This window comes from Pygoscelis adeliae, unplaced genomic scaffold (genome assembly GCF_000699105.1).
Source record: "Pygoscelis adeliae isolate BGI_AS28 unplaced genomic scaffold, ASM69910v1 Scaffold45, whole genome shotgun sequence".
Lineage (NCBI taxonomy): Eukaryota > Metazoa > Chordata > Aves > Sphenisciformes > Spheniscidae > Pygoscelis > Pygoscelis adeliae.
Genome location: NW_008825114.1, coordinates 14,241,693 through 14,255,940, shown reverse-complemented (window position 1 = coordinate 14,255,940; position 14,248 = coordinate 14,241,693). Strand labels below are relative to the sequence as shown.

The 14,248-nt window shown below is 39.2% G+C and overlaps 1 protein-coding gene across 1 annotated transcript in view; it reads right to left on the bottom strand.

Moving 5' to 3' along the window:
- The window catches only part of DAPK1 (death-associated protein kinase 1), a 54,361-nt gene extending 42,418 nt beyond the window's left edge, over nucleotides 1–11,943 (bottom strand). The window contains exons 1-2 of the mRNA XM_009328194.1: nucleotides 11,906–11,943; nucleotides 5,135–5,356 (exon numbers count right to left, since the gene is read on the bottom strand). Of these exons, the coding sequence (XP_009326469.1) occupies nucleotides 5,135–5,356; nucleotides 11,906–11,943 (260 nt within the window). The remainder of the gene's footprint in view (nucleotides 1–5,134; nucleotides 5,357–11,905) is intronic.
- Between the last annotated feature and the right edge of the window lie 2,305 nt (nucleotides 11,944–14,248).

Sequence of the window (14,248 nt, the reverse complement as noted above, 5' to 3'; positions counted from 1 at the left end):
TGCTAGCTCATTATGTTACCTACCTGCTGACCAACGTTGTACTTAGTTTTTTCTTTATCTACCAGAAAAATTAAGGGATGTTACTGCATCACTATACCTTGTCATTTTCCTTTGTCCAGCCTCTGTTAGAGACACCAACTGTCATGAAATCCTCTCTTTAGTGTGCCTAAATTCTTCAATTATATTGAACAAGAAGCATCGGCCTTAGAATGGCCAGCCAGAAGAACATAAGCACCAAAACCTGGACTCAGATTTAAGCAGTTAAGTCCCACTAAGAGGGAGACCTGAACAATCCTGTGAATCTTTCCTGCACCCAAACATGGCTGGTATTTAGGTTTTCATCACTGAAGCTCCCCAAGTGCCCAGAGTCTGGATAACACACACAGTTACCGACACTTTGGCCCAGGGGAGCGCCTTAGTATTTTGATCCTGCCTCACACATTCAAATTTAATGTATGAAGAGCATTCAGGTTTAGCATACAAGAGTGCTATGCATTTTGCTCAGGGACTGCAGAGCCCAGAAGCCAAATGCTCTCCCTCAGAGATGTGCTCGGTGCGTTGCAGAGTCACACTGGCTCTAGCTCCTTTCTTTTCAGCCCTGTCAAGCCTTCATTCTTACCTGTCTACACATCCTCTGTGCACCTATCTGTGGGCCTACAATTCAAGATTTTAAAGTCAAAAGGTGACACAACATCAAATTAGCGGTGCAGAGCTTGCTTACCTGCTGTTGCATCCCAGTAAGCACCAAAGATTCAATCCTCCTCTCAAAATTCAGTAAAAGGCCACTCGAGAACAACTTTCTTATGACTTATAGGTAAAATTAACAAAAACCTCTGAGCTATTTCTATCAAAAGACAACTAAGTAGTAAAGAAATTCTGTGCAGACTTCAAGCATCTCTGGAAGCCAAGCTATTATAAATGTAACAAGTTAAATTAACTCCCCAATAAGATAGAAGAGGAATTTATAGTTCATTGTTATTTGTTATTTACTCTTCAATGAGCAACTCATGACATAATCAGAATTTTTATACATGGATCTATCATCCTCTCCTTGCTCTGTTCTGTTTTGGTTAATATTATGAAGGTACCAATAAGGTGGGAACTCTTTCTGAGACACTGGGATGCACAGGACTAAATTTTAAGGAAAGTATACAGGAACTAACTTTTTAAAAAAGCATAAAACCTGGTATTTAATGCACAATCACTTGTAAGTTAATGTCATTCCTCTCTTTTTGAGCTAAGACTTTCAAAGCTTTCTTCTCCTTTTTTGAATTTTAAAAACAGATATTCATCACTCAGAACTATGCTACAAGAGCTAACAGTCTTAAATTAAGATTTCTAATTCAGAAATGAAGGTATGTTTTTTTGCAGAGAAAAGTATGAATACCTAACTCCATCCAGAGCTTCCCAGTGAAAAGAGTCAGCTATTGCTATCTAGCTATTTTAAAAGGCGAGACCATTTGCATTACTTTTGAGCATTCTAAGGAACTAGTATATAATTTAGGATCAGGGTATTTATTCTTTGCAGTTGCACCCAGAAACCATAACCAAGACTCCACAAAGCACCACACACTGCATATGTTTTGTAGGTCTGCAAGCTAAATGAAGACATAATAAAATGGAAGGAAAAACAAAATAGAAGAGACAGAGATTATGCATTCAAGGTTACCAGCAGGCCAGCAAAAGGGGAACCGAGTAGGTGCAGAATGTGCTTGAGGAAAGAAAATAGTCACCACCGTGCAACAGAGGCATCTGTGTTTTCTAGTCTGTGAAGTCTGATAAAATGATGGCTTCAACAGAGCTCACTGGAAATAGCTTAGTATTGCTAACATACAACAGAGACTAGCTGCTGCAGCTGGATAGAAAAAAGGACTATAAAATTCTGACTAATTCAATTATCTGTGTGATAGGAGGAAAAAAACACTATTACAGTTTTAAGTTAGATGAGGAAGAGACAGTGTCTTCCAGTTCATATGTAATACACACAGCATTCCTTGCAAGATGATGAAAGAGTCCACAGAGTGGGCATTTCAAAGGTTATTTCCAAATCAAGCAGACACTTGCCACTGAGTAAGACCTAGAAATATGAAAATATGCCCAGTTTATCTAAATATACCAAAAGACTGTAATAAAGTAAGGCTCTTCAAGCATATCTCATGCTTGTGTGTGACTACTGAATCTTTTAAGGAAGGATTTGATTTTAAAAGTTTCAGAAATTAAATGTTTTGTGATTTTTTTTTTTTTGTAAGTCAGTTTCCTGACATAAGGTAGTTGAGAGAAAAACCTCCAAACACCTATGTGGATAAAGTTTTTGATATGCAGCTCTGTTTTGCATTCAGTGTTGTGAGGACCTTGCCACTGCAATAATTAATGAACTGCCCACATATTTCTGCATACAAATCGCCACCTTGAATACTGTGCCAGCTGACATAATACTTGCTGTGAGGGAATGAAGTGAAAATTTCTATAGTCAGTCGCTCACCTCTGAGAAACAGCTGATTGATAACGCAGAAAAATGTTTAGGAGGCTGCACGCAATACTGCAAACCTCTTGCTGAGCCAGGAGATAAAAATCAACAGTGAACAGGCAATAGACGCTGTTGCCCTGAGACTGCATGTTAACATCTACTGGCAGCCACCAAAAGGGCAGCTGCAGTGGCTTGACATCTGTGGGCTGCAGCTTCTACCAAGAACAGAAACCAGAGATACTTCTCCTCATCATTGCTCGTGTTATTACATTTGCTTACTAATACGAAATTGGTGTTTCTTTTTTTTTTTTTTTTTTGCTATGAATTTCTCATACAGTGCTGGAATGTTGATTTTTAGTTTCTTTCTAAATTCTAGAAAAATTAAGTTACACAAAATCCTGTCTGTATGTGGTATGCTGTCTCATGTTGTAGTCATAAAGGAACACAAGTCCCAAGAAAAATGCCACGTTCTAGTCAAACAGGAAAATGGTCACTTAGGATGGATTCTGAGGACAGCGGAACAGGTTATTTAATGAGCTTTTGGCTTTATTTCTGTTTGTTTGAAATTGTTCTGTAAGAACAAAGAATGTTGGGGGAGTAGGTCCCTAGGCAAAATGCGAATATTAGAACATTAAAAGAAAGGGATTACATATTTAAGTGTCTAAGCATGCGATTAAAATGACAATCCTTTGCCTTTTCAATAGCTTTACATAGTGTCATAGTGATTTTGAGAATTACAAAAGTTTACAGCAATTAGTATATTCAGTTTACAAAGGGATCGCTAACGTGTCATCTTTTCCTCTTCGACCCTCTAACTAAAATGCATTACTTCTGTGATATCCCAAATAGCACTTCTTCAACTTGAAAGACTCACATAGCAGTTTGGAAAAGTGAAAAAAAAAAGTCTCCAACTGAAACTATATGGGGATTGTTAACTAGGCAAAACAATTAGCTAAATCACAGTGCAAATAGTTTGCTGAGCTTCACACTATCAAACTTACGAAATACTAACACACATTGAATGGAAGGAGATACTGCTTCTGACAGTGAACGTCAGTGGGTACACACAGACACACACAGCAATCTTGCTGCCAAAAGAGCTCCTATCTCATGTAGGAAGGGAGGGGGGGGTGTGTGTGCGCTGCAGAACGGCCCCATTCCTCCTACCACTATCTGTGATTACCGAGTCTTCCTCAGAGCTTTCAAGTCCAGACACTGGCTTGATTTCATCTGGACAGATTACAGAGCAGAAAGAAAGCACAGCAGAAGCAGCGGTACACTGACAAGTAAGGTTATAGACAGGAAGAATGTGAGAGCTAGTATCAAGCAGGGAGAGGAAGAAGCATCACTAATTTTGCTGTGTATTCTCGGCACATTTAAAGAGTTCTGAACAAAACCGAGGAGTAGTAGATATTCTGACAGGAATATAAGGAAGTTTTACTTCACACCAGATGATAACTTAGCTTTTAAAAAGAAAATACTTGCTTAAATTATCCAAAGTTGACAAACTAATGCAAGTGTATACTTCTGGAACTAAAAAACCAACCCAGACTACAAGTATTACAGTAAACCATGACATGCTGGACTAGAAGTGTAAAACTATGTTCTGACATAACAAGGCAGTACTGCACATGTATATACCACAGAAAAGCTGAAACTCCAAAAGCTACTTCCCAGTTTTCTTTTTAAATCTATACTGTGAATCTACACATACGTTACTGAAAGCATGCAACACTAAAGTATCCTAAGGTAAGTGGAAATATCATTTACGAAAGCTGGTAAACAGGAAGACATAACCTACATAAGAAAAAAATCACACGAACAGCCAAGGAAAAGACGCAAGTGCTGCCCAAGATTCTGGTACCAAATAATTTGCTTGCACGAAATACTTACTCTAAAGCACATTTAACTGATACAGAGCAAAAGTATGGCAATAATACAGTGGCAGGCATGCAAACTATGTAAAGACATGCACGTCCCACCAGGAGACACTGCCAAACTGTAATGGGTGAGTAATGCTTAACTTCTAAACTTGCAATCTTTGAGGAACGTGAAGTCAGACTTGAAACAATGCAGAAGTATTCTCTGCCGACGTATTTACTTCAATCCATTTGCAATAACCTTGGATGAAAAATGGGAACTAAAACAAGGATATGAAAGTTCAGTTTACATTTCAACAGGACAGAACTGGGAAAATGCTGTTTGCTATTATGTGGGTTAAAAAAAGAGAAAAAGCATTCAGTGATGGTACTTTACTTTACACCAGCATAAGACACAGTAAAATTTGCTAAATTTACCTCCACTTAGAATCTCTATTTCCCTCTGCTCTTATCTTCAAATCAGTTTATTTAGCTCCAGGCTTTTCTTCTGGATCCATAAAATCAACAACAATTAAAGTAACAAGCAGAAAAAATTCCTAAATATGCTGGATTTTTTTTTTTAACCCTTGTAGTGTGTTTACAGTGAAAAATATGTGTAGAAATCAAGAAGCTACAACTTTGACTTAAAAATAAAGAATTCGCAGGCTATTATCTATCTTCTTTTGGTGTGGCAAGGAACATCCATTAAATCACTGTGATTCTAGGTGAAAGTGTCTATTTTTTTAAAACAAACAAACAAACAAACAAACATTCTGTTACTCCTTCCCAGGCCTCTAAAGCTACTTACAGTTCCAGAATAAGAATGACATCTGTTTTGTTCTCATAAACATCATGCAGCGTAATCACATTAGGATGTCGAATCTCTTTTAGTATGCCGACTTCTCGCTCGATATCTTCCCGGCTCACTCCGCGGCGGCTGGATTTTGTTCTCCGTTTCTTGATGAATTTTGCTGCAAACTGCTCACCAGTGCTTTTCTCACGGCATTTTTTCACTACAGCAAACTGCCCACTAAAACAAAAAAAAAAACAAAAAAAAAAAAAGAGGGAAAAAATGAAGGTGAGTGTTTGGTTCAAGGAAGTTTAAAGAGTAGCCTCTACTTACTACAGTGGGGGAAAACAGCTGTACCTCTGAATTACCAACTTGACTGAAGTACATTACTGCCTTTTATGCAATCCAGAATAAAACCTGAAAAAAACCCTAGAGAAGGCAGAAAAGGTAAGATACCACTTTTACATCACACAAAGGTACACACATACACATTTCAGCGTATTCCTAAGTAAAAGATAAAACCTGTGTAGACCATTGGATTTTCGACACGTAAGTGCATCAGGGATTACTGGGGAAAAGTAATGGTTTCTGGATTTTTCCTTCCATATGCATGTTGAGGATTTTTTTTTGTTGTTCTGTGAGAGAGAGAGTCCTTAGTTTCTTCCAATCTATATGATCTGTCAATATTCACTTTATTCTATCCTCAAGTTTGTTTTTTTAAAAGGTTTTAAAACAATACTGGGTCTCAGGACACTGCTTTGGTTTTTAGTTTTAAAAGCACTGACTAAATACAGTAATGTCAAGAATTACAGTTATTGTATCATCTTGTTAAGTAGGAAGAGTTTGAAGGTGAGAAAAGTACCACGGCACTGCAGAACAAAAACCTGTGATTGTGTTACAAACCAGAAGAAACTCCAGGAAGCTGCTGACTCCAGCACCTTATCATTGACATATAAGCCTGTTGCTGCTAGATGTACACACTGATTCAGATCAGAAATCTCCAGGAATCTAATGCTGAGTTAAAGCAAGAACAGGATTTCTACTACTGCTGAGTTTTCCTTTTAAGTTTTCTTAATCTCTTGCTGAGGATGCTCTAGCAATTCTGTTCTTGGTTTATTTCACTGTATAAAGAATTCGTAGAATTACAGAATGATGCCAATAAGAAAATTTTCTGAAGTTAGCCTACCCTGTTAACTGAAGAATTGGTGTCCCCTGAAGTAGACTTAGAACAGCAGTTAAATCAAAGCTCAGCCTAGTAGGCTTGACTATCTACACAGCGATATAACATAGAATCATAGAATCATTAAGGTTGGAAGAGACCTCCAAGATCATCGAGTCCAACCATCAACCCAACAACACCATGCTCACATGGTAGTATGTATAATTATACATACCTACACATGTAGGTATGTATAATTCCACCCAGTACCTGGAAGAGGAGCTAACCTGTATTAGTGGTTAATTAATTACAGCTGATCTCTAGGAAGATGCATCACCCACAAAAAGGGCATCACATAATGACAAAGTGCCAAGTGGGAATCACTCAAAGCTACTCATCTCACTCATGAACTCAATGCACAATACTGCTTTACTATTGGAGAATGAACATGTGCCAAATACACTGACAAAGTAATTAAGCAATTAAGGAATGCATGACAGATAGAAAGTAGAAGATGATAACTAATCAGCAACAGTGTTATGCAATAAGCAAAGATAATAAAATGCTGTAAGGAAAACCACACTCATGATTTTTGAATTTAGAAGGCTGATCAGCTGAGAATAATTTATGCTGCTGGGTCACCACTGCCACCATTACTATGCTGACCCCATACAGAACCTTGAGTGACTAATTGTCTTGAACTGGGACACGCAGTTGGGCAGTGTGCAGAAGGCAGGGCAGAGATGGAGCGTCTCCTATGAACTCCCAGAAAGGGACTCTAGAGTAGCCACCACCAGCTGGGAAGCCTTTGAACACAGCCACAGGCAGTGAGAGAAGTAAACTCTGAGAGAAGTAGTCAACAGTCTTTTAAAAAGTTTAGAGGTTTGGTTTTATGCCAATGTTACAATCACCATTCAAGTTTCATTCTTCATTATTTCATGAAATCAGTTTATGAATTGTGAGATGACTTTATGTTGCATGAAAAAAATCATTGCCTTAAATTCGACACCCGCCCCCCTCCCAAATTCTGGAAAAAGTTGTCAAGGCCAGGTTCACCGGACAGGGCCCAGCATGTTGTTATTTCAAACCACAATGGACAGAGCCGTGCTTTGGACTGCAGTATATCCTCTTCCCCATTACACGTAGGCTGGAATACCTGCTTCACTTGCCTAGACTTGGTCAGCTAGTGCTATCTGAGATGCTCTTGGACACCTAAGACATTCATATGGGTCTGGCAGATAAGGCACAGGACCTCTGGAAGATCTGTGTCATCCTAAACTGGCAGCAGAGGGCTAGACAAGGTACCCTAAGGTACATCAACCCTCCCTGCTTGCTTCAGTTCAACTCCACAACAACTCTTCCTGCAACAGCGGCTCTGGGTTTGATCTCCAAGGTCTGAGCAATTTCGCACTGTGGGACAGCAAGCCAGAGTGGAGCATGCACTTAGGTATTCACGCTGCTGCAGAGAAGTACAAACAGAGTCTTCTGGCCCTTACTTAGGGGGTGGGGAGGGAAGCAGCCATTCTCTCACTTTCTCCCCCAAAACATGCACATCTCCACAGAGATATTCAGCTTTATTTAAAAAGCAATCAGCTTTTCAGAAAGTTCACAGTTCCAGAGGAACTGCAAAGTCAGGCAGTAGACAGACGTAGGCATCACCATAACTCTGAACGGCTACTCAAGCTCATGGACCAGAAGGAAGTAAAAAGCCATTGCTTGCCTTTTGGCCACCTGGCTGGCTTTCAGGTTAGAAGCCTAAACTGCCTGATAGAGAAAGAAAAATATTTCTGCTTATGATTCATCCATAGGCTTGAACACTACGTGGCTAAACACTTTCTTATCGAGGCTCACCTCATAAGTTTGGCAAAAGCTACTGCTTCATTAAAAAAAACCAACAACCCAAAAACAAACAAAAAAAAACCCCACAATGCAAACCAGACAAACCCAACAACAACAAAACCCAAAAGACTAAAAAACAAAATTACTGCTAACATCAGCTCTGGAGAGGCTGGGTCTGAAAAGTAACTCTGAAGTACATGGTCATACAATACATTTTGATATCCAAGAAGATTTAATTATAAAAGTTGACTGGGATTAAAAGTTATCTATGTTTCACTGACAAAGCATGTATCATTGGCTTTGGGAAAAAAAAGTCACCCAGTGATGACTGATAGAGCTGACTGATGCTGAGACGCTGCTGGGGGTGGAAGTCACCTGCTCAATTGGCCTTCCCTGCTGCAGATCTCTTTTTCCTTTAGCACTTCTTCACTGAAGAGAGTAATGCATTTTAGGCTTCTTTCTAAATAAAAACATTCTGCAAATGTTTTTAAATATGTACTGGCTGTGGACCCATAAGCTAAAGAAAGATGATTTTTCCACAGTATTATTCATATTTGAATTATACCATTCCCCAAAGCCACTTCATGCTTCCAATGCCTTTAAGGCTAAGGCTTTTTAATCTTATTTTGGCAATGGGTCAGCTATGTATGACGTTACAGCATGAAGCTGACCTACTGAAACAAAGGGGACCAGGTAAGACAAGTAGATCTCCTTTCTCTTCCTCTTCTGAGCTTTGTAGCTTTATTTTTTCAGTCTTTTACTTTTTTCTCCAGCTACAACCATCTGTTTGAAGGATGTCCTGACCTATCACGATTCAATATAAAAGTGTTATCAGAAGACCAATACGTTGTTTAAAACCACATGACTTTCTATTTCTAGATTGGTCCCATCCATGGTTTACTAGGATGTCAGGCTCCAGAAATCTTTGACATTGTTCAAGACTGCAAGAAAGTTATCAACTAACAGGTATCTAGAGTAAGTGCCAGTTATATATAAATAACCTTCTTATTGTTGCTGTTGTGGTATTCAGTACATAACCCCATAATTAGTTGTTTGTTATTAAATGCTGTGCATGCAGATCACACTTAAGCTGCAATCAAAGGGGCTATTTCATGCCTGGGATCGCTAAGCCACACCATTTTACAACTCTCTCTAAACTCCTATTTTAAAAGCAGAGGAGAGGTGTAAATCAAAGGGTATTTACTGGGCTTTAACCCATAGAACTGCAGCGACAAGTCAGCTCTGTACAGGCTAACACATTTGTATCCAGTAATATTCTCCTCCCACAGATCCTACAGTATCAGATCCAGCATTCATTCATACAGTGTCTTCAAAGCCAGAAAAGCCCTTCAGTTTTCTAAGTTCCCTTGCTTTTGCAGCTTTGATTTAAAGTGGGTGGGGTCAAAAAATGATTGCCATTTTAGGAGACAGTTACACTGAAAAAACCCACAGAAGTAAGTCACAAATTCACACTTAATAAAGTATCTGACATAATTTTTTTCCCCACGTGACAGAATCAGGTTAAACAGCGAAGCAGGATGACAGTTTGACATGAGAACAAATACTTCTGCTAATAACAGTAATTTGTTTTGTGATCTTGTAATTCTTACTCAACCAGCAGTTAATTACTACCCTAAATTCACTCTTTTTGGGACACTTGGCATGATATCTCCATATCCAGTGATTTTTCAGACTCGCTTCAGAACAAGTACTTATCCCATTACCTAATCATTACATTTCTCATCTTTTTTACATCATAAGACGACACACACTGCCCTTTACAATACACATATATATGTATATATGCAAAAGTTATGCAGAGAGGTGATGGAATCACCAATAAAGCACCTATACTCCACCCTTTATCATTCCTGGCTCAGCGGGATCACAAAACAACTACTCATTAGCATGAATTATCGACAGTTTTAACTACAGAGACGGACTTTTAGAATCAAAGAGAAAAAACAAAAAAGTAATTTTATTTTTTTCAGAAGGATGATCACAGTGATTAGGGGTGGCAGACACCCTGTATTCCTCCCCACTCCTAGCCTTCTGCACCAGCTCTTCCCAGCTAGCTCCTTCTGCGAGGAGTGAAACTCCAAGAACCCTCTGAAAGAGGTCCAAGCCAGACACAGAGATGCTCAAGTAACCCCCAGAGACCAATTTTCTAGTATTTATTGCCACAATAGGGCAAGCATGGGGGAATTCTCCATGCCATCTTCTGAGGATTGCATTCAAAAGACAAAGTTTAATGGGAGCAGGGGATAGGAATAAGGAAAAGGCATTATGTTGACATCAGAGTAATAAGATGTCTTGGTATGTTTCTGACACTTAGGCACTTTTTTTCCTATTTTAAAAATTTGGTATTCACTACTCAGCTCTGAAAATGCGATATATTAAGATCCAACTGCTTTTACTATTTGTTTGACTGCTTTTTTTTAAAAAATTATACTAATCCAACAGAAAGAGACTTAGATAATACTATTAGATTAGCCCATGGAAGAAACTGCCATTCAACGATAGAGCCGTTTGTTTTCCCCAGTAAAACAGTTACTAGCAGACTACGGACACCTCTGTCTTTCCTTAGAGATCTACCGCAGGGGAAGCCAACTGAGCAGGTGATTTCCACCCCCAGCAGCATCAAGTCAGCTCCATCAGTCACCACCGCCACCCACGTACCACTGCCTGTCATCAAGGGCATCTGAACTGCTTCTGCTAATAAGGTTAACTCTCAGAAAACTCTCTGGTGAGGCAGCAGTACCTAACTGAGTCTTTTCCAAAGGAAAGGAAGACTTCTCCACAAACAGTGAAGGGTTATAGCTACATTAAGTCCCTCTGCACCTTCTAAATCAAGCAAAACAACATTTTCAGTTCAGCTGCAATGCCAAATTGGAAGCAACCTCTTTCCCCTCCTTTCTCTCTCCCTCTTTATGGTCTTGCAAAAAGACAGTAAACTTTGAGGCACTTGAGAGCCTCTCTTGTGTCTGTAATGATTATAGTACCGCAGCTGAGAGTCACTACCACAAAGCATTACACTTACCCTATTGAGGAAATAAGCTATTATCAGCATTAGCAGGGTGGGGTAAGCCATGGTTAATAGAGCACTCCAAGCAGATGCGACTGGGAAGCAGCAGTGTTTCATGAGTACCACACTCAAAAGACAACCTGTTTCATGGAATAGCAGCTGTAGTGCCAGCTACTAGCATTACGTCTGCAACGAAAAATCTTCATTGATCTCGACAGATAAAGAAACTGGGATACTCTAAAACAAGGTGTCTTGCCAGGTAGAGTTCCTCTAACTGTGCACGCACATCTTTTCTTTTCCCCACAGAGGGCATGTTAGGGAACATTAAGGGCCCTTTCCCCAAATCACTTTTTAAATTTTGCAGCCAACCAAAGAGTACAGGCAGATAGGGAACGAATGCAGGACTGACTGATAAGCTCATACCATATTTGTTTAGGCTCTGAAAGTCAGAAATACTTGTACAGTCCTCACAATTTTTGTGCTCCTTCCCTTGCCCTGCAACGTTTAATTCTCTAGCACAGATGCTGAGAGAATGCCAGAAGTATTGTTTAGCTGCAAGCCCTCCAAGTACTGGAGAGCTTTGAAAAGAAATGGCAAACACCATGAAAATGAGAACATCGCAGGACAGCTGTATCTGAATGATACATGGATCCTGAATAGATGATTAGGCTTTTCCTCCTCCCCCCCTTCCCCCCTCCAGCTCTGGCAAAACAGTTTTCAATGTAAGTAACAAGTTTACACTTCAAGTGCTGACACAGACACACACCTCTCAGTTGACAGTGGAGCTGTCTGCTTTGTGTCCATGGCGGAGAAATACATTTTCACAGTCCACAGTGAGGCCAAGTAGCAGTACTCAAAGTACTTGACCACTCTGTAACATGAAGGAACAGCACCTAATTACTCGGTAGGAGAAAGAGCCACAAGCACCTAAGCCAACCAATCACCGTAAACATGTTTCAGCTGCACATAAACACTTGTTACAGGAAAGGGCACACAGTGGCCATAGCACAATAGGAGTAGTAACTTTGGGAGACACACGAAAAAAGCAGTACTAAAGAAAAGAAGAGAGAGAGGCGTTAAATGTGATACAGCATTTAAGCTAAAGAGAAAATACTCCTCAAATGCTGTATGAGTGACTAAGCAGGAGCGTAAGCCAGCTGAAATCTGATGGTGCACCAGAGATCACTGTTAGGACCTGTCTTTTCCAACTACTACTAATATAGAAAAGCAAATACAAGGACTTAATTGAACTTGACCATGAAAATATAAAAGTAGAGTGCTGCAAGTACAAAGGCAGAAGAGTAACATGTTATGCAATTGTGCAGTACATTTCCAACGTGTATGGAGTTTAAATCAAGTTGTAATTTATACCCATCAGTAAAATGTATGCTGATACACTTTCCTTAGAAATATTTTGGAAAAGCAGCAAAGCCAAGAAGAGCAAGGACAGCTATGAAGGGTAAGCAGAGGGGAAAAATCAGACAGATTTATAAAGCAAAGACAAACAAGTGTACTGACAACTGGTATTTCCTAACTTCTGAGTTCTTTGTTATGCATAGATGTGCTTATACACTTATGAACTCTGTAAGTGTATCTTAAATTCCCTTTCCTAATTTCTGACTTAGAGTATTTTTTGGTGTCAAGTTAACAAGTTTCAGAAGTACCCTGATCCCAACAGAGCAACTCAATGTATGTGATAAAATAGTTTGATTACCTTTCACTATGAATACATCAAGTATTTCATTTAAAGTTATTTTACCAAAACATCCAAGGATAAAAAGGATGACTTCCCTTACGTAACATTTTAAGAAAAAAAACCCTTTCAAAATAATCTGTATTATTACTGTATGAAATACTTCCAGTTAGAAAAAACATTGCATTATCAGATACCATTTTTTGTCTGTATAAATCAACTAAAACCTCTGCTGTATTACCTATTCAAACACAGTTCGAACAGTGTAACTGGAAACTTACTAATGAAATTAACAGAAAGAGAAACACTCTGATAGTATCTATTACAGATGGTTTAGCAAGATGAAGCAGTCAGAATTTGAGGTTTCAAGCACTGTAAGAAGCAGGTGGGCTAAGTTAACTTTTTAAGCATATCCGTAGACTAAACTACCTACCATAACTGTATAACTGGTCAGGTTGCAGGATGGACCAGAAAGTGAAAGAGTCACAGAAGCAGGGAATTTGTTGTCCAATCTGTTGTTTTCTCCAGCATTTTATAAGCTCATGCCTCCTATTTTTGTGGTTTGGTTATTTTAAAAGCAACTCATCATGCATTTCAGCTATGTATTTATGTCCTGCAGAAATCCTCTTGTGCTGTCAGCCTCAGCACATTATGCTGATGAAACTGGAGGTCTCTGTTGCTCTGCTGCTTTCTGCAATTTCATTAGACTGCTAACAGACTTCTCTAGATGTTTACTAAGCTTACAGAAAGGTGATTTTTCAGTCTCTTCATTGTTTTCTCAGAAACCTAGAGGAGCCACTAGTCCTAAGGGAGGACACAAGAGCATGATAAAGAAATTTGTCTATGATCTAAGAAAGATACCACATTGTTTACTGTTTATTGTTCCTTACATGCTTTATATTGCTCTGAATCATGCTTGAAAAATTTTAGAGGAGTAATTACATGTGATGACGGGGGCAAGTGGGGAAAAGAGAGAGATATTTTAGAGGAATAATTACATGGGATGATGGAGGGGAGAGGGAGAGAGATGGAAATACAGAAGACTACTTCTTTGTCTGTGTACATGTATGCATGTGTATCCAGTACTGAATGGAAGACTATGCTATAAAGTGTTTTCATGATACCAGTTTATCACAATATTACATCACTTCCTGGGCCACACACTTAAAAAGGCAAGTGATCAAGTGTGTGACTGGCATTGCTAAGGCTCACTACACAGACCGTTATCCACGTACAGATCTGGTCAAGACCGCATCTCACTGAATACAGCTCCCCAGAACAGCAATTACTGTTAAGCACGAGCAGATTAATTAGATGGCTCTGCACGGCTCAGAGAAAAGAGCATGAAGAAAGAGAGCTGGATTTGGAACATTTTTAGTGTATTGTACCCACATGTTCAAAGTAAGACCAAGCACA